General features: G+C 45.8%; 1 protein-coding gene across 1 annotated transcript in view; it reads right to left on the bottom strand.

The window, feature by feature from the left end:
* The window catches only part of SMS (spermine synthase), a 105,087-nt gene extending 88,793 nt beyond the window's left edge, over nt 1-16,294 (bottom strand). Inside the window, exon 1 of the mRNA XM_069945140.1 lies at nt 16,148-16,294. Within this exon, the coding sequence (XP_069801241.1) occupies nt 16,148-16,196 (49 nt within the window). The 5' untranslated portion in view covers nt 16,197-16,294. The remainder of the gene's footprint in view (nt 1-16,147) is intronic.
* Between the last annotated feature and the right edge of the window lie 3,640 nt (nt 16,295-19,934).

The raw sequence follows: 19,934 nt of genomic DNA, 5'->3' as shown, positions 1-19,934 counted from the left end.
GTGGAGTGAGTTTGCGACACATGTGCGACTGTTTTAGATAGTCGCACATGATAAATCATGCCTACTTTCAGCGTAAGCTGAAGTAGGCATGATCAGTCTAAGTCAGTGACATGTCGCAAAATTTTGCGCAACTATGCGGGTGCGCAAAGTTTTGCGACATTTTCACTCCAAAAAAATGGTCTAAAATCATGATAAATCTCCCCAATAGTGTATACACACACTGTACATACAGTAGACTCTTAGTTGCATCTAACCATTAAGCTCAATACATGGATTCTCCTTGGGAGGTAGTCATCTGGAGATATGTAATGTGCAGCTTGGTAAACTACCTTCTGTGTTTTTTGTTTCTTATTTTATATATTGGCTCTCACTGGGTAATATGTTCTTCATTGTTGCTATTGTACTTCAAATGAACAAACATTTTTGAACTGCATAACCCTGTACACTTGTAAAATTTGAATAAAAAGAGCAACCTTTAAATGCTGTTTAATCATTCTTATGTGGCTCATAATTAAGAACTGAGCTACTAAATCAACCAGTTAACCCAGTTTAATCGACAATTGGTTTTGATTATTTATAAATAAATGAAAACATAGTCGCCTTTCCCTGACTCTAAAGTGCTTGGCGGAAAAATGCCCTCATGACATCCCTGTACACTCTGCACAGGACACAGGACAGTGATCACTCTCCTGACATGACCACTGAGGCTAGTGAGTGGCGGCAGTGTCCTGTGCCGATTCTATAAGGATTGTATATCATCCAAGTACGTTCAATGGAGCCCATAAAGCAGCGGCGGCACTAGACAGTTATATAATTTTTACCCCCTTACCTGTATCTACTTAATTTTTGTTGGTAAACCCCATTTAACACCTATCACACATATAAATATGCTGCAGGTCACCAGAGCAAATCAGGTCAACACATCATGGGAAAGTTTTTAATAAAATTCTGGCTAAGTATACATCGTACCTAAACAAGTGTGGGAATTTGTGGAAACAGAGCTTCAGATAAGTATGTCAGCCTTGGACTAGAAACATTTATAGCATGCAAATGATAAGTTCATGCCAGCATTGTTCTATTTAAACGCTTTGGCTGCTTTCCATATAGAAGAACTAACAAGGAATAAATTAAATTTCACATCATTAGCCTACCAAATATGGGGAAAAAAAACACCCAGCCCGAAATGTAGAAGAATGTCCGTGCTTATGTAGCATCAGCGGCCCGGCCAGCCTCCATGATGCAGCTACATGGAATAAAGCATGGTACAAAGCGTACGTTGTATGACCAAGCTCTTTATTATAGGACAACATAAGGTTCTGAATTTCTAAATGTCTGTCAAATAATTGTGAGAATAAGAAAAAAATAATTGGACACAGACAGAGATAACTGCGGCCCCTGAGTCATCCAACAGACCAACTAATAATGGGTCATAATAACACCAGCATAGAGGCTGATAATCTGCAGTGGATGTTATGAATAGAACACCTGTTGCACACACAAAAATAAGATTTTTAATTTTTTTCCTTGAAATTCTATTGTGTGAAAATATCTAGAGAACTGTCATCCACTTGACTGGAGTCAGTCCATAAAACCTAATTTCTAAAAAATTTAAAGAAGCTGAACTTGTGCTATATGCATAGGGTGTTAGCTGTAGGTTATATCTGACAACTGTCTACAATTACTGACAGTGGACCTCAGTTTCATCAGTTTATGGTGCGTTTACACAGAGAGATTTATCTGACAGATTATTAAAGGGGTTATCCAGCGCTACAAAAACATGGCCACTTTTCCCCCTACTGTTGTCTCCAGTTCAGGTGTGGTTTGCAATGAAGCTCCATTTACTTCAATGGAACTGAGTTTCAAAACCCCACCCGAACTGGAGACAACATGACCTGTTCTCCCTGAATTTCACAGGACCTAATTGGGTTATGCCTCATACCAGACCTCGGATTCCACATAGAAGCTGACATCACTTCTGTACTACTTGGAGATCTCACCCAAGCAGCCTACGCTCATTTCTTTAATGGTACTTGTGTTTTATTGATTTATTGTATGATGTTTCTCATTCTAAAATTTCTCTGTACCATATATGTGCCAGCCAACACATTGCTGTGATACTCTTTTCTGTATGTCACCCTTTTGCAGAGTCTGATGACGGTCGTGTAGACCAAAATGTTACGATTTTTCTGCTTTGTCACTTATGTGAATTAAACTACCGTAATCGCAATCCCTTGTGCAGAGTACCTACTTAGATTATCTAAAGGGGTAGTGCGGCGTTTTTCTTTTTCTGCTTAATTAACACACATTACAAAGTAATGTAACTTTGTAATGCTGCGTTTACACGGAACAATTATTGTTCGAATTTGCACGATAACGATCGCATTTGAGCGATAATCGTTCCGTGTAAACATAGCAAACGATCAAGCAACGAGCGAGAAATCGTTCATTTTGATCTTTGAACATGTTCTAAAACCGTCCTTGGTCGTTCGCAAAAAAATTTCGTTTCGTTTTGTGTGAACAGTCTTTCACCGATTTAACCTGTGTGCGAGATAGGCTCAAGCGATTGCAAAACGATCGGAATATGATTTTTCCATACAATATATCATTCCGTCTAAACGCTGATCGTTATCAAAAACAAAACGTTATTTTGAAATCGTTAATCAAACGATCGGGCAAATTATCGCTTCGTGTAAACGCAGCATAATGTGTGTTAATAAGCGGTTTAGCCCCTTTCCCCCCGGAAGTTTATCAAAACACTGTCGATCCCGTCCTCTTCTCCTGGGTGTCATCTTAGGTCGATGTCGTAAGACAGTCTGACACAGTGTTCTCTGCTGACATCTCAGGCCGAGACTTTGTCTTGGTTTTCCCATTGAAAACCTCTCCTGCTTTGGACAGTTCCTGTCTCGGCCAGAGCTGTCAGCAAGACTAAAAAGAAAACAACATTTCCTGCAGGACATACAGCAGCTAATAAGTATGGAAAGACTTAAGATTTTTTAACAGAAGTAAATTAGAAATCTATATAACTTTCTTAAACCAGTTGATTTGAAAGAAAAAGCTTTACGCTGGACAACCCAAATACACAGATGCATTATTTAGATGTTATTACAAATGGGTCCCTTAAAGGAAAAGTCCGGCAAATTTATTTATTAATACACAATATACACCCTGTCATCATCCTCTCCAGAAGCCACAGCCCGCACAGCTCTGGGAGTCGGGTCGTGACATCACCATGTTATCCAGGAAGTGACATCACCATGTTATCCAGGAAGTGACATCACCATGTTATCAAGGAAGTGAAGCCTTGATGCAGTAGTAAGTGCAGGGAAATAGCACTATAAGCATTTCCAGTAATAAGTGTATATTGGTGATTTGTATAACTTTTAGGGGTAATACAATACTTAAATAAAAAATTTCACCTGACCTCCTTTAAATGGCACTTCCTGCATGTAAAGGGTTTTGTATGGTAGAAATGCTCCTTTATACAAGTGATCAAAATGGCCAGGAAAACAAATGATCATGCAAATCTCAAGTCCATTTTTGTCTCGGCAGAAAAGGGTTCTTTGCATTTTTCTGTAGTTTTTGTTGAAAGGTCTCCAGCTAAACTGTGAGATACAAGTTGTTCCTTAAAAAAGTTATTCTAATGCCAAGTCCCAAGCTTCATTAGGGTTTCAATGGATCTCTCACAAGAAGCTAGAAAATAGGCACATTCATTCATCTGCCAGTTCTGGCTCTTTCCAAATGTATTCTCGGGCTCTGCCTTAAAATCTTCAGCATTCATTTCAACTACGTTACCTGTACTTGGTGATAAAGGTACTGATGCTAAACGTACAGATCCATAAATAGGGCAGAAAGTCTGGTAATTTACTAAGATTTATTCATCTGAGGCCCGTTATTAAGAATGCTTAAAGGAGAAGTCTGGTGGAAATGTTTTATTAAAGTATTGTATTGCCCCCCAAAAGTTATACAAATCACCAATATACACCTATTACAGGAAATGCTTATAAAGTGCTTTTTTCCCTGCACTTACTACTGCATCAAGGCCTCACTTCCTGGATAACATGGTGATGTCACGACTCAACTCCCAGAGCTGTGCGGGCTGTGGCTGCTGGAAAGGATGATGGCAGAGGGATGCTCAGTGTCCCTCCAGTGCCCTGTGTCCCTCAGTGTCCCCCCGCCATCATCCTCTCCAGCAGCCACAGCCCGCACAGCTCTGGGAGTCACCATGTTATCCAGGAAGTGACATCACCATGATATCCAGGAAGTGACATCACCATGTTATCCAGGAAGTGAGACCTTGATGCAGTAGTAAGTGCATGGAAAAAAGCCCTTTATAAGCATTTCCCAGAATAAGTGTATATTGGTGACTTGTATAACTTTTTGGGGGAAATACAATACTTTAATAAACCTTTTTGCCGGACTTTTCCTTTAATAGATAGGGCCACGTAATAGTGACACAAACAAGGCCTCAACTATTTTATCAGAAGTGTTAGTAAGGTAATATAGATATTGGTAAATCATTTATAAGTAGAGATGAGCGAACCGGGTTCGGGTTCGAGTCGATCCGAACCTGAACGTTCGGTATTTGATTAGCGGGGGCTGCTGAACTTGGATAAAGCTCTAAGGTTGTCTGGAAAACATGGATACAGCCAATGACTATATCTATGCTGAAAGTTCGGGTTCGGATGGACTCGAGCATGCTCGAGGTTCGCTCATCTCTACTTATAAGTTATCTGTTCGATGACATCAATGTCTTCTGTCTGTGATAATTAATTTGTAAATGTCTAATTTTTGCAGAACACAGGGTCCCTAGAGAACAGGAGCAGAGAGACCTTTAGGCCTAATTCACACACTGTATTTTTTGCAGGTTTGCAACAACGCCCGTTGTTTAATCACAGCGGCAGATCGCATTTACCCCTATGTAATCCTGGCCACACTGTATACACTCTGGCCGGGATTCCATGTGGCCGCACAAATAAAATTCCGGTCACAGAACGGCCGCTGATTTGCTATGTGTGAACATGGCCTTAGGCTGCATTCACAGGTCCGTAGATTGTGCGAACCTACGGACGGTGAATGCATGCAATGGGTTGTTTCACCACTCGGCATGATGTGTCAAGGGGAAAAAATCCATTGCATGCATTCACCGTCCGTAGGTCTGCAAAATCTACAGACATGTGAATGCAGCCTTAGGCTGGGTTCACACTATGTATATTTCAGGCTGTATTTGGTCCTCATGTCAGGTCCTCATAGCAACCAAAACCAGGAGTGGATTGAAAACCCAGAAAGGATCTGTTCACACAATGTTGAAATTGAGTGGATGGCCGCCATATAACGGTAAATAACCTCCATTATTTCAATATAACAGCCGTTGTTTTAAACAGCAAATATTTGCCATTAAATGACGGCCATCCACTCAATTACAACATTATGTGAACAGAGCCTTTCTGTGTTTTCAATCCACTCCTTGTTTTGGTTGCTATACAGCCTCAAACATACAGCCTCAAATATACGTAGTGTGAACCCAGCCTTATGGTGTGTTTACACAGAGAGATTTATCTGACAGATCTTTGAAGCCAAAGCCAGGAACAGACTATAAACAGGGAACAGGTCATCAAGGAAAGACTGAGATTTCTCCTCTTTTTAAATCCATTCCTGGCTTTGGCTTCAAAAATCTGTCAGATAAATCTCTGTGTGTAAATGCACCCTTAAGGCCCTATTCCACCAACAGATCTGACGACAGATTATCTGCCAAAGATTTGAAGCCAAACCCAGGAACAGACTATAATCAGAGAACAGGTCATAAAAGAAAGACTGGATTTCTTCTCTTTTCAAATCCACTCCTGGGTTTGGCTTCAAATCTTTGGCAGATAATCTGTCGTCAGATCTGTTGGTGGAATAGGGCCTTTACTCCCCACAATCCTTACTGCAATAATCCTGTTTCCAGTTCACTGATTGCCCTTCTTTGGTAGATACTGACCACTGATACCAGAAAAACCCCAAAAGACCTGTTGTTTGAGACATCCTATGACTCAGATATGTAGCCATCACAGTTTGGCCCTAGTCACAGTCTCTCCGATTCAGAGCCTTACAGTGTGTTCACACATACAGATTTTTGGTTGAAATCCTCTTTTTAAATCCATTTCTGGCTTGGTTTTCACCCATTGCAACCAAAAATCTGTATGCTTGAACACACCTTTAGGGTACAAACACACTTGACGTTGCTGTGGATCCCGTCCCTGTTTACTCAATGGCAGACAAACAAGCAGCAGGGATGTACATCCCTGCTGCGTGTTTGTCCGCAGCCCGCCCCGTAAACCCCCTCCCGCCGCCGGAGCTGATACTTTACCTAACCCTGGCCCCGGCTTCCTCCGGCTTGCTTTGGGGCTCCCGATGTCTTCTTGTCTCGCTCAGCCAATCAGTGCGCAGCGGCGGGGCAGCGCACTGATTGGCCGAGCGGGACGTGCCGGGATCCGCCGAAGCAAGCCGGAGGAAGACGGGGCCGGGATCAGGTAAAGTATCAGCTCCGGGGGCAGGGGGTTAACGGGGCGGGCTGCGGACAAACTCGCAGCAGGAGATGTACATCCCTGCTGCGTGTTCGTCTGCCATTGAGTAAACAGGGACGGGATCCACAGCGACGTCAAGTGTGTTTGTACCCTTATACTGTTATATTGTTGTACAAATGCTCGGATATATCGCACCCATTAACAGTAGCCATTGTAATAAGAATCTATGTTTTCACTTCACCTCTTAAAAGATTGATATAAATTATATAAAGGGAAAAAAAACCCTCTGTATCTTTTACCACCTTAAAAAAGAATGCTGCACATAAAGCAGATGAGTATTCGTCCCAGTTTCTACAGCCATAGCCGCTATATTGTGCATTTACGTAGGAGTGTAAATTACCATCCCTCCAGGGAGTAGATCTATTTAGAGCTTTACCAGCTGAAATCTCAGTTATGTATAGTCCAGGCTTATAGAGCAAAAAACAGGCTGATCAATTACCTCTCCCGCATCTCCGTAATGAGCATTGTGAATAAGTAGTGCGCTGGTGATCAGACAGCTCTGGCCTTATTGACCATCCTGATAAACAGGTTAGTAGTGAATCAGCAAAAGCAGCTAACATCCCCCCTGAGAGCAGGGCAGTAAACGGGATGCATGGGACCATACACCACACTTTCAGATGGATGGATGTTAGACAGTATCAGTATAATTAAAACCAGAAGTGCAACAAAACAGAGATAAAAGTACAATGCAAAGGTAAAGACAACATCCTTGATTGAGACCAGGGATGGGCAACCTTCAGCCCTCCAGCTGTTGCAAAACTACAATTCCCATCATGCCTGGACAGCAAAGACTTAAAGGGGTTGTCCAGCGCTACAAAAACATGGCTACTTTCTTCCAGAGACAGAACCGCTCTTGTCCATTTAAGGTGGGGTTTTGCAACTCAGTTCCATGGAAGTGAATGGAGCTTAATTGCAAACGGCACCTGAGCTGGAGACAATTGTGGTGCTGTCTCTGAAAGAAAGTGACCATTTTTTTGTAGCGCTGGATAACCCCTATTAACATGCTATAAGCCTAGTAATAAGGATGATTAGAAAAAGTGAATTCCCATTTACGTGGTATGCCCCATATGAAGAAAGACCCATGTACATGAGCAGCATACAGCAGATAAGACGTACAGGATCAGACACCCTTCAGCGTAGACAGCACTGGGCCCCAGTAGTTTGTGACGGTCTAACAATAGCTACAGTCAGATGACACATTGTCCTTGTGTCACAAGTGAGTGTTGGTGTTTTATACATTTTGAGTATCAGCCCTGCGTCCACCAGCGATCACTACCACCACCCATCATTGCAGGTTATATGTTTCATCTATGTTAAAGGGAGTCTGTAAACCGTCAGAGGAGGCAGCATAAAGTGGTGACTGACACTGACTTGTGATGAGGATTTAGGCCTGTAGTAGGGCTGGGCGATAATGGCCTAAATCTATATCGCGGTTTATCGTACATATAACTGCGGTAACGATAATTGAGCGATAATTATGACACGCCCCTTTTACAAGCCACACCCACTTGGTTGTGCCAAACGCAATATTTAGTTTCAATAACGTAAAAAAAAATAATAAAAATTAATTGAGCAGCAACCAAGGCTATGTACACACTACAGAACATGTATAGACAGGTATACAGCCACTACAGGATGTGTATATACAGGTATACAGCCACTACAGAATGTGTACACAGAGGTATATAGCTATGTACACAATACAGGACGTGTATACACAGGTATACAGAGCATTGTCTACACTGGATACAGCTGAGCGCAGGACTAGCCATGTACAATGTATCAGTCTGGAGCTCACAGAGCATTGTCTACACTGAATACAGCTGAGAGCAGGACTAGCTGTGTACAATGTATCAGTCTGGAGCTCACAGAGCATTGTCTACACTGGATACAGCTGGGAGCAGGACTAGCTATGTACAATGTATCAGTCTGGAGCTCACAGAGCATTGTCTACACTGTATACAGCTGGGAGCAGGACTAGCTATGTACAATGTATCAGTCTGGAGCTCACAGAGCATTGTCTACACTGTATACAGCTGGGAGCAGGACTAGCTATGTACAATGTATCAGTCTGGAGCTCACAGAGCATTGTCTACACTGGATACAGCTGGCAGCAGGACTAGCTATGTACAATGTATCAGTCTGGGGCTCACAGAGCATTGTCTACACTGGATACAGAGCAGGACTAGCTATGTACAATGTATCAGTCTGGAGCTCACAGAGCATTGTCTACACTGGATACAGCTGAGCGCAGGACTAGCTATGTACAATGTATCAGTCTGGAGCTCACAGAGCATTGTCTACACTGGATACAGCTGAGAGCAGGACTAGCTATGTACAATGTATCAGTCTGGGGCTCACAGAGCATTGTCTACACTGGATACAGAGCAGGACTAGCTATATACAATGTATCAGTCTGGAGCTCACAGAGCATTGTCTACACTGCATACAGCTGGGAGCAGGACTAGCTACGTACAATGTATCAGTCTGGAGCTCACAGAGCATTGTCTACACTGGATACAGAGCAAGACTAGCTATGTACAATGTATCAGTCTGTAGAGCTCACAGAGCATTGTCTACACTGGATACAGCTGAGAGCAGGACTAGCTATGAACAATGTATCAGTCTGGTGTCCAGGCTGTTTGTATCCAGTGTAGACAATGCTCTGTGAGCTAGACTGGGGCAGGATGGTTCTACTGGCACTAAACAAGCTAGGAACAGACAAGGATCTGATCATGTAGGGAGGGCAGAACACGTGTGCGGTGTGGACTATGGGACCGGGCTGAGTCGCGCAGCGCTCCGTGTGGTATCCACGGGACATGAAGGGCCGCATCGGACGACTGGGGTCTGCTCTGCTGTGGCGGGCGAGTTGGGGTCAACTGTGCCAGCCGGGGGCTGCTCTGCCATGTGGGGTGAGTGGGGACCCGCTGTGCCGGCCGGCCGGGGGCTGCTCTGCCATGCGGGGTGAGTGGATGACCGCTGTGCCGGGTAGGCGGATGGCTGATACCTGTGTCGGGCAAGTGGATGACCGATATGCCGGGCGGGCGGCTGCTCTGCCGTGTCGGGCGGGTGGGGGCCGCTCTGCTGTGCCGGCAAGACCGCTGTGATATGCCGGACGGGGGAGGATGGCAGGGGCGCTCTGACACACGGTGCTGGTCTCCTATGTGCAGTCCGTGCATCCCTGCACAGACTGCACATAGGAGGCTTCCTCCGGCCTGTGCAGCGCTTAGGGCTCAGGTAGGAAAATAGTAAAAATACCGCAGATACCGTCCTGGCAAAGTTGAGGTCGGTTAACCGACGCCAGAGACGGTATCGGTATTTTGACGGTATACCGCCCAGCCCTAGCCTGTAGGTCTTATGCTAAGTTTACACGAGGCGATTATTGGCCCGATCGTACGATTAACGATTTCGAAGTAACAATTTTTTTTTTATAACGATCAGCGTTTAGACGGTACGATATATCGTATGGAAAGCCCGCCCCCGCTCAACAGCAGCCCCCTGCGCCGCCCCGATCGCCACCCCCGATGCTCCGATCGCCACCCCGGCCAAGAGCATACGTTACCTGCTCCGCGCAGCAGGTCTTCCGACATCCCTGGCTCCCATCTTCAGCGCATTGATTGGCTGAAGAGATGAGCCGGGAATTTCAAACGGCTCCTCTTCAGCCAATCAGTGCTCCTCTTCAGCACTGATTGGCTGAAGGGGAGCTCTCTTCAGCCAATCAGTGCTGCCGTGCATTGATTGGCTGAGGAGATGAGCCCGGAATTTCAAACGGCTCCCCTTCAGCCAATCAGTGCTGAAGAGGAGCACTGATTGGCTGAAGAGGAGCCGTTTGAAATTCCCGGCTCATCTCTTCAGCCAATCAGTGCACTGAAGATGGGAGCCGGGGATGTCCGAAGACTTGCTGCGCGGAGCAGGTAACGTATGTTCTTGCCCGCGGCGGTGGGGGCGATCGGAGCGTCGGCGGGTGGGGGTGGCGATCAGAGCGCGGGGGTGGCGATCGGAGCAGCGGCGGGGGAGGCGTTCGGGGCGGCGATCAGAGTGGCGGCGGCGGGGGGTGGCAATCGAGCCGGAGCGGGGGGCCGGGTTGCGAGCGGGGGGCCAGGCAGCGGGCGGGGCTTGGGTGGCCGGACTATCACGCGACGACTGTTTACACGGAACGATCGGCGAATTTTTTGCGATCAGCGAACGACGATTTATGAACATGTCAAAAGATCAAAATGAACGATTTTTTGATCGTTCACCGTGTTTACACGTACAATTATCGTTCCAATTCGATCGTTATCGCGAAAATTTGCCCGATAATCGTTTCGTGTAAACGTAGCATTAGGGTCCATTTACACAGACAGATTATCTAACAGATTAACAGGACCTTAGGCTTGGTTCACACCACTGGTATACATTTCTGTGCAGAAAAAAAGATAATAATGGCAGTGCTTGTTCCATACACGATGGGTACCAGCTGCTATCTGCAGCTAACATATGGGCTGTGGAGTCGGAGTTGGAGCTAATTTTAGCTGGAGTCAGAATCGGAAAAAAATGTACCGATTTCAACTCCAGTTTTTAAAAAAATCTTTCAAAATTTTTTAATTGAATTTCATATTAATTTTATAAATGTTTCTCATCACTATAGTTTATGTTCTATCAATTTAGGGCACTTATTTATAACAACCGGAAAAACCCTTTCTCACATACATTTAGTTTCCTCCATACATCAGTAATAAAGCACTGGCCTGTTGGATAAGTGCAGTCAGGGAAAAGTTGGGACACTAAGGGGGAGATTTATCAAAGGGCTTAAAATTCAGACTGGTGCAAGCTGCCCACAGCAACCAATCACAGCTCAGTTTTCAGTTCTAGTGAAAGGAAAGCTGAGCTGTGATTGGTTGCTATGGGCAGTTTACACCAGTCTAAGGGTACTATTACACGGAACGATAATCGGCCAAATTGACCCGATTCGGCCGATTATCGCTCCATGTACTAAATATAACGATCAGCCGATGACAACGATCATCAACTGATTGTTGATATAGGTTCTGACCTATTTATTGTCGGGCGCCGACCGCACACCGCTATTACACATAGCGACTAACGATATACATTACCCATCCACGTTCCAGGGCTGCTGCTGCGGTCTTCTTCTCCCCCGATCCCGCGCGCTGTAACGTCAGAGTGGCCTGTCAGCTAACAGGCCGCCTGGCCAATCGCAGGCCGCAGCAGTCCCGGCCTGTGACAGGCTGACAGGCCGCTGTGACGTTACAGCGCGCGGGACCTGGGGAGAAGAAGACCACAGCAGCAGCCCTGGAACGTGGATGGGTAATGTATATAGTTATGCAAGGGCTGCAAGGACATCGGTAACGATGTCCTTGCAGCCCTTGTTTAACGATTATCGGGCCGTGTAATAGGCCCAGGCTAGATCGCCGCTCGTTTACAGGTATTATCGGGCCCTGCTCGGCCCGTGTAATACAACCCTAAATTTTACACCCTGTGAAAAATCTCCCCCTAAAAGTTGGTCAAGATTTGGCAGTTTGTTCCTGAACTTGAAGAGTCCATTGTAGGGGAGTGGGTGCTGTTGTTTTTCTAAATGACTGTATATGAACATGAGTGTAATATGAAGATATCCTGTGTAATATAGTATAGTATATATAGGTAGTAAAGCCATAAGTAGTAATCTTCTATGTGATGTTTTCTTTGTGTGTGTGTGTGTGTGTGTGCGCGCTATGGCTCTGCAGCAGGCTTTGTGTGTGTGTATGTGTGCTATGGCTGCAGCAGGCTGTGTGTGTGTTCTATGGTTGTAGCAGGCTGTGTCTGTGTGTGTGCGCTATTGCTGCAGCAGGCTGTGTGTGTGTGTGTGCGTGTATATGCGCGCGCTATGGCTGCAGCAAGCTGTGTATGTGTGCTATGGCTGCAGCAGGCTGTGTGTGTGTGTGCGCGCTATGGCTGCAACAGGCTGTGTGTGTGGGTGTGTGTATGCGTGCGCTATGGCTGCAGCAGGCTGTGTGTATCCTATGGTTGCAGCAGGCTGTGTATGTGTGTGTGTGTGTGTGTGTGTGTGTGTATGCCCGCGCCATGGCTGCAGCAGTCTGTGTGTGTGTATCCTATGGTTGCAGCAGGCTGTGTATGTGTGTTCTATGGCTGCAGCAGGATGACTGGCTGACTTCTCTGTTTCCCAGGACTGGATCCAGCTTTTCCCCGCACCAGGGGAGGAGCGGCACAGAGTGGAACAGACTTCCTACTGTAAATATGCTCATATCTATAGGGCACCAATAAAAAGTAAAACTTGTCACATAAAAAATATGCTCTCATACAGCTCTGTCTATGTATAAAATGTTATTGTAGAAGGCGAGGAGGAAAAATAAATAAAGTTAAGAAAAAACTGAAAAAAAAATAAATACACCAGTTCACGATGGGGTAAAATTTCAATTAAAGTGAATATAAGATAAAGATAAAAGCCGATTAAGTTTCAGCCCTGGCCATGTTAACATTAGACACCACATCCAATGACTATTAACCCCTTAGCGACCCATGACGTACCTGACGTACCGCGGGGGGTGTTCAGAGTGGGGTCCCGCCGGGGCCCCGCTCTGAACGGCACCGCTCCCAGCTGCAATCTGCAGCCAGGCAGTGCCTCTATTAGCTGGCGCGGGTCCCGTTGCCGCGCCGGCTAATTAAAGTGAATGTACCATGAGGCCTGGGCTGAAGCACTGGAGGAGGGCTGACCCACCCCCAGTGGGAGAAAACCCCTGCCCTGTTATGATACAGCTCCATTGATTCTAATGAAGCATTGTCATAGAGGGGCGGGCGTTTCCTCCTATTGGGGTTGGTTCGGCCCGCCTCCAGTGCTTCAGCCCGGGCCTGATGGTACATTCCATTTAAGCACTTCAATGCAGCTGTCAAACCTGACAGCTGCCATGAAGGGCTTCAGACCTCATGTCCCTGGTGTCTAGTGGGACGGATGCGATTGCGGCGGGGGAGATCCGTTCTTCTGCCCGTGCCGGGCCTCAGCGTCGCAATGACGCTGATCCCGGTTAGGCAATAGATTGCTGTGGCCTGCAGCAGGCCATAGTAATCTATGACCGATCTAATCGATCTTTGCTGTGTATATACACAGCATTGATCTCTATGAGAGATCAGTGCTGTCTATATACAAGTCCCCCAGGGGGACTTCTAGTTGATGTTAAAAAAAAAAGTAAAAAGTGTTTTTATTAATAAAAAATCCCCTCCCCTAATAAAAGTCCAAATCACCCCCCTTTACCCATTTTACAAATATAAATTAATAAACAAATAAATAAACATATTTGGTATTGCCGCGCACGTAATCGCCCGAACTATTAATTAATCACATTCCTGATCTCGCACGGTAAACGGCGTAAGCGCCAAAAAAATCCCAAAGTGCAAAATTAAAAATTTTTGGTCGCATCAAATCCAGAAAAAATTTAATAAAAAGTGATCAAAAAGTCGTATATGCGCAATTAAGGTACCGGTAGAAAGAACGCATCATGGCGCAAAAACTGACACCTCACACAGCCCCATAGACCAAAGGATAAAAGCGCTATAAGCCTGGGAATAGAGTGATTTTAAGGAACATATATTTGTTAACAATGGTTTGAATTTTTTACAAGCCATCAGATAATATAAAAGTTATACATGTTATATATCGTTGTAATTGTAACAACTTGAGGAACATATATAACAAGTCAGTTTTACCATAGGACACACGGCGTAAATGCAAAACTCCTTGAAATCAGAACAAATTCTGTTTTTTTTTTCAATTTGACATTGCAAATTATTTTTTTCCGGTTTCGCAGCATATTTTATGGAAAAATAATGCCGGTCATTGCAAAGTACAATTGGTTTCGCAAAAAATAAGCGCTCATATACGTCTCTAGGTGAAAAATGCAAGCGCTATGGACATTTTAACATAAAGTGGAAAAAGCAAAAGCGCAAAAACGAAAATTGGCTTTGACCTTAAGGGGTTAATGTGGTCGCACTGCAGCTTCTGACATGACAGTTGCCCAACATCCAAATTTGATGTTTTTTTTGCAAAGTTGCATAACAGCAAATTGCTGATAAATCACAACTGTATTTAGTCTGCACCACGCATGTGTGACCATCGAATACTTCCAAAGTCAGTGCATAGAAATATTATGGCCAAGCCCGCACAGTGCCCCCAATTCATCCCTATTCTCAGGATCAGCGGGGTTCCCAGTGACCAGAGGCCCCCAGTCACCTTGTTAAATGCATGATTCATGTCACCATGTAGCCCTAGCCTTAGTTCTACAGTAACAATAATATACAAGATAAAACTGGAGTTGTATCAATAACATATAAGATGAAGCTGGAGTTGTATCAATAACATATAAGATGAAGCTGGAGTTGTATCAATAACATATAAGATGAAGCTGGAGTTGTATCAATAACATATAAGATGAAGCTGGAGTTGTATCAATAACATATAAGATGAAGCTGGAGTTGTATCAATAACATATAAGATGAAGCTGGAGTTGTATCAATAACATATAAGATGAAGCTGGAGTTGTATCAATAACATATAAGATGAAGCTGGAGTTGTATCAATAACATATAAGATGAAGCTGGAGTTGTATCAATAACATATAAGATGAAGCTGGAGTTGTATCAATAACATATAAGATGAAGCTGGAGTTGTATCAATAACATATAAGATGAAGCTAGAGTTGTTCATTACTTCTGACCCTGAATAACCTTTGACCTATTCATAACTAAAACTATATTCACACTTAAGTGACCTAAGGTCAGACAGCCAGGGATCACAATACACGTACATATCATATACTGTAATGAGTGCAGATGTCTTTATTACTTTGGAAAATTTATGTTTTTTTACACTGCCATTGTGCTCAAAGGACATAGATCAGTGGTAAAGGAATAAATGGCCATATATGTTAACATTAGAATATATATATATATATATATATATATATATATATATATATATATATATATATGCATGCACACACTGACACCCAGAGATATATGTATGTATATTATATATATAGCTATGAAGTGCTATATACCCCCTATGACTGGTGCTCCATCAGACAGTGCTCCCCAGCAGTCCCAGCTGTCACTACTGCCGGGGAGAAGCGCACACAAAGGTCATGCCGGCGGTGAGACTAAACAAGCCGCCGCCGCCTCCTCCCGCCCGCCCGGTGCACTAGGCCCGGCGTCTGTGCTGCGGGTTATATATAACGCTGCTCCATAGACTGAAGGTGAAAGTACACGGCACCCTGTGCAGCATACATGACGGCCGCAGGGCCCTGCGGAAACCTTGCCCGCCCCAACCACTTTTACGCTATCCGAGAACCTAGGGATAAAGCCGGGAGCCAGGAGTGTCCTCAGCGCCGGCACAATGCAGCACCGCCCGCACCCCCGGCACCGGCTGCTGCACGACCCTCAGCACTTCCTGTGCGCCCACTTGTCACCTCCAGGCACCGGGGCTGCAGAGCGGCAGAATGGGCGACATTGCAGCGAGGTGTAGTGGGAATGAACGCCCCTCCCTCGTATTCCTGGTGTGCGCCGTGTGACCCGGGCACTGCCATGCACGTTACCTGTGCCACCGAGCTGGAAGTCGAGGGTGTTGTGTCGCACTGCTGCCATAGTGCCATGCCTGGGGGAGGCGGCCGCTGCTGCACTGCCCTGTGTCACAGACTGACTGGAGAGTGCGCCCGCCCGGGCTCCAGACCTGAGGGGAGGATCTGCTGCAACAATACGGAGCAAGGGAGGAGCGGCCGGAGCAGCGCCCCTCACAGGACGCCGGGCCACACGTCACACCGGGAGCACCGGCACAGGGCATCATACCCTCTCACAATACATACACCGCACCGGCACAGGGCATCATACCCTCTCACAATACATACACAGCACCGGCACAGGGCATCATACCCTCTCACAATACATACACAGCACCGGCACAGGGCATCATACCCTCTCACAATACATACACAGCATCGGGCATCATACCCTCTCACAATACATACACAGCACAGGGCATCATACCCTCTCACAATACATACACAGCACCGGCACAGGGCATCATACCCTCTCACAATACATACACAGCACCGGCACAGGGCATCATACCCTCTCGCAATACATACACAGCATCGGCACAGGGCATCATACCCTCTCGCAATACATACACAGCATCGGCACAGGGCATCATACCCTCTCACAATACATACACAGCACCGGCACAGGGCATCATACCCTCTCACAATACATACACAGCATCGGCACAGGGCATCATACCCTCTCACAATACATACACAGCACCGGCACAGGGCATCATACCCTCTCACAATACATACACAGCACCGGCACAGGGCATCATACCCTCTCACAATACATACACAGCACCGGCACAGGGCATCATACCCTCTCACAATACATACACAGCACCGGCACAGGGCATCATACCCTCTCACAATACATATACAGCACCGGCACAAGGCATCATACCCTCTCACAATACAAACACACCACCAGCATAGGCACAGGGCATCATACCCTCTCACAATACATACACAGCACCGGCACAGGGCATCATACCCTCTCACAATACATACACAGCACCGGCACAGGGCATCATACCCTCTCACAATACATACACAGCACCGGCACCGGGCATCATACCCTCTCACAATACGTACACAGCACCGGCACAGGGCATCATACCCTCTCACAATACATACACACCACCAGCATAGGCACAGGGCATCATACCCTCTCACAATACATACACACCACCAGCATAGGCACAGGGCATCATACCCTAACCCTCTCACAATACATACACACCACCGGCACAGGGCATCATACCCTCTCACAATACATACACAGCACCAGCACAGGGCATCATACCCTCTCACAATACATACCACCGACACAGGGCTTCATACCCTAACCCTCTTACAATACATAAACACCACCAGCATAGGCACAGGGCATCATACCCTCTCACAATACATACACAGCACCGGCACAGGGCATCATACCCTCTCACAATACATACACACCACCAGCATAGGCACAGGGCATCATACCCTCTCACAATACATACACACCACCAGCATAGGCACAGGGCATCATACCCTAACCCTCTCACAATACATACACACCACCAGCACCGGCACAGGGCATCATACCCTCTCACAATACATACCACCAGCACCGGCACAGGGCATCAAACCCTCTCACAATACATACACAGCACCGGCACAGGGCATCATACCCTCTCACAATACATACACAGCAGCGGCACAGGGCATCATACCCTCTCACAATACATACCCGGCACAGGGCATCGGCACAGGGCATCATACCCTCTCACAATACATACACAGCATCGGCACAGGGCATCATACCCTCTCACAATACATACACAGCAGCGGCACAGGGCATCATACCCTCTCACAATACATACACAGCACCGGCACAGGGCATCATACCCTCTCACAATACATACACAGCACCGGCACAGGGCATCATACCCTCTCACAATACATACACAGCACCGGCACCGGGCATCATACCCTCTCACAATACATACACAGCACCGGCACCGGGCATCATACCCTCTCACAATACATACACAGCACCGGCACAGGGCATCATACCCTCTCACAATACATACACACCACCAGCATAGGCACAGGGCATCATACCCTCTCACACAGGGCCGGTTTTAGACTAGATGTGGCCCTGGGCAAAGTTAAAGGTGGGGCCCCAAATGCTGAAATATTTTAGCAACAATTTAAGGTCCCCATACATGTTACTCTTTTGTTGGTGGTACCTGTTGCTCCTGGTGGGTTCGGCCATCAGCGTAAGGTGTATGGGGCTCTCTGGACAGTCCTCTGACAGATGATATCAGTGGACATAGGGGGTCGAGCTTGATGGAAAATCAACGCCCAACCTCTTTGTTCTCAGAGAGATAAGCCGGCATCAGATCTGTATGGCTATGGCTTTCCCCTCTCATAGAGAACACAGGAACACTCAGATGTGCCAAATTTCTGTGTATGGGGAGGACGGGACCGGATGGGACAGATAATTGTCAGCTGAAGGATTGTTCAGCCAGCAGTTATTGGAAGTGTACGGCCACTTTTAAGGCCGTATTACACGGCCTGATATTCCGCAGAAGCGAGCGCCAATCTGGTAGAATGGAGCTCGCTTAGAGAGCCTACTACATGGCTCTTTTATGATGCAGCAAAAGCTATGGAGGAGATTTATCAAACTGGTGTAAAGAAGAATTGGCTCAGTTGCCCCTAGCAACCAATCAGATTCCACCTACTTAGAATGTGAGTAATGAAAGGTGGAATCTGATTGGTTGCTAGGGGCAACTGAGCCAGTTTCATTTTACACCATGTTTGATAAATTTCCCCCCCTATGTGTATATATACAGTATATCATTAGTGATGTGTGTGCAATCCTTGCTGTATATAGTAAACAATAAAGATATATACTACCTGATTAAGGTCCCCCGGTGTCCTCAGGCCTTGTCTGTGATATATACTACCTGATTATGTTCCCCAGTGTCCTCACAGAGCGATAGCGTCCTGATTCGGACAATTTTCGCTCCATGTATTAGGGCCCTTACTCAGTTCAGAAGGTTACATGCCGGGACTGCCGCTATATGCCAGGACTGCCGCTACATGTCAGGACTGCAGCTACATTATGGGTCTGCCGCTACATGTCGGGACTGCCGCTACATGTCGGGACTGCCGCTACATGTCAGGACTGCCGCTACATGTCAGGACTGCCGCTACATGTCAGGACTGCCGCTACATGCCGGGACTGCCCCTACATGCCGGGACTGCCGCTACATTATGGGACTGCCCCTACATTATGGGACTGCCCCTACATTATGGGACTGCCCCTACATGGCAGGACTGCCGCTACATTCTGGGACTGCCGCTACATTATGGGACTGCCACTACATGCCAGGACTGCCGCTAGTGGTGTAAACACAAGAACTATTTATATGAATTGCATTAAAAAAATAAAATAAAAAAATCACTATAATCAGGACCAAATATTACCTCCATACCGTTATTGATGAAAACACACTATATATAGGCCAATATTACCACCATAAAGTGACCGCCCCATAATGACTTTATATACACTATATACAGACCAATATTACCGCCATAGAGTGACCACCGCATGACTCTTTATATACACTATATACAGACCAATATTACCGCTATAGACTGACCACTGTATAATGAATGACTCTATATACACTGTATACAGACCAATATTATGTGTCTGTAACTCTATGGCTTTACTTTTGATCTGTATATAGTTTATATAGAGAGTCATTATGTGGTGGTCACT

The sequence above is a fragment of the Dendropsophus ebraccatus genome, chromosome 11 (genome assembly GCF_027789765.1).
Source record: "Dendropsophus ebraccatus isolate aDenEbr1 chromosome 11, aDenEbr1.pat, whole genome shotgun sequence".
NCBI lineage: Eukaryota > Metazoa > Chordata > Amphibia > Anura > Hylidae > Dendropsophus > Dendropsophus ebraccatus.
The sequence above is the reverse complement of the archived record's forward strand: the minus strand, read 5'-3'. Positions and strand labels throughout refer to the sequence as shown.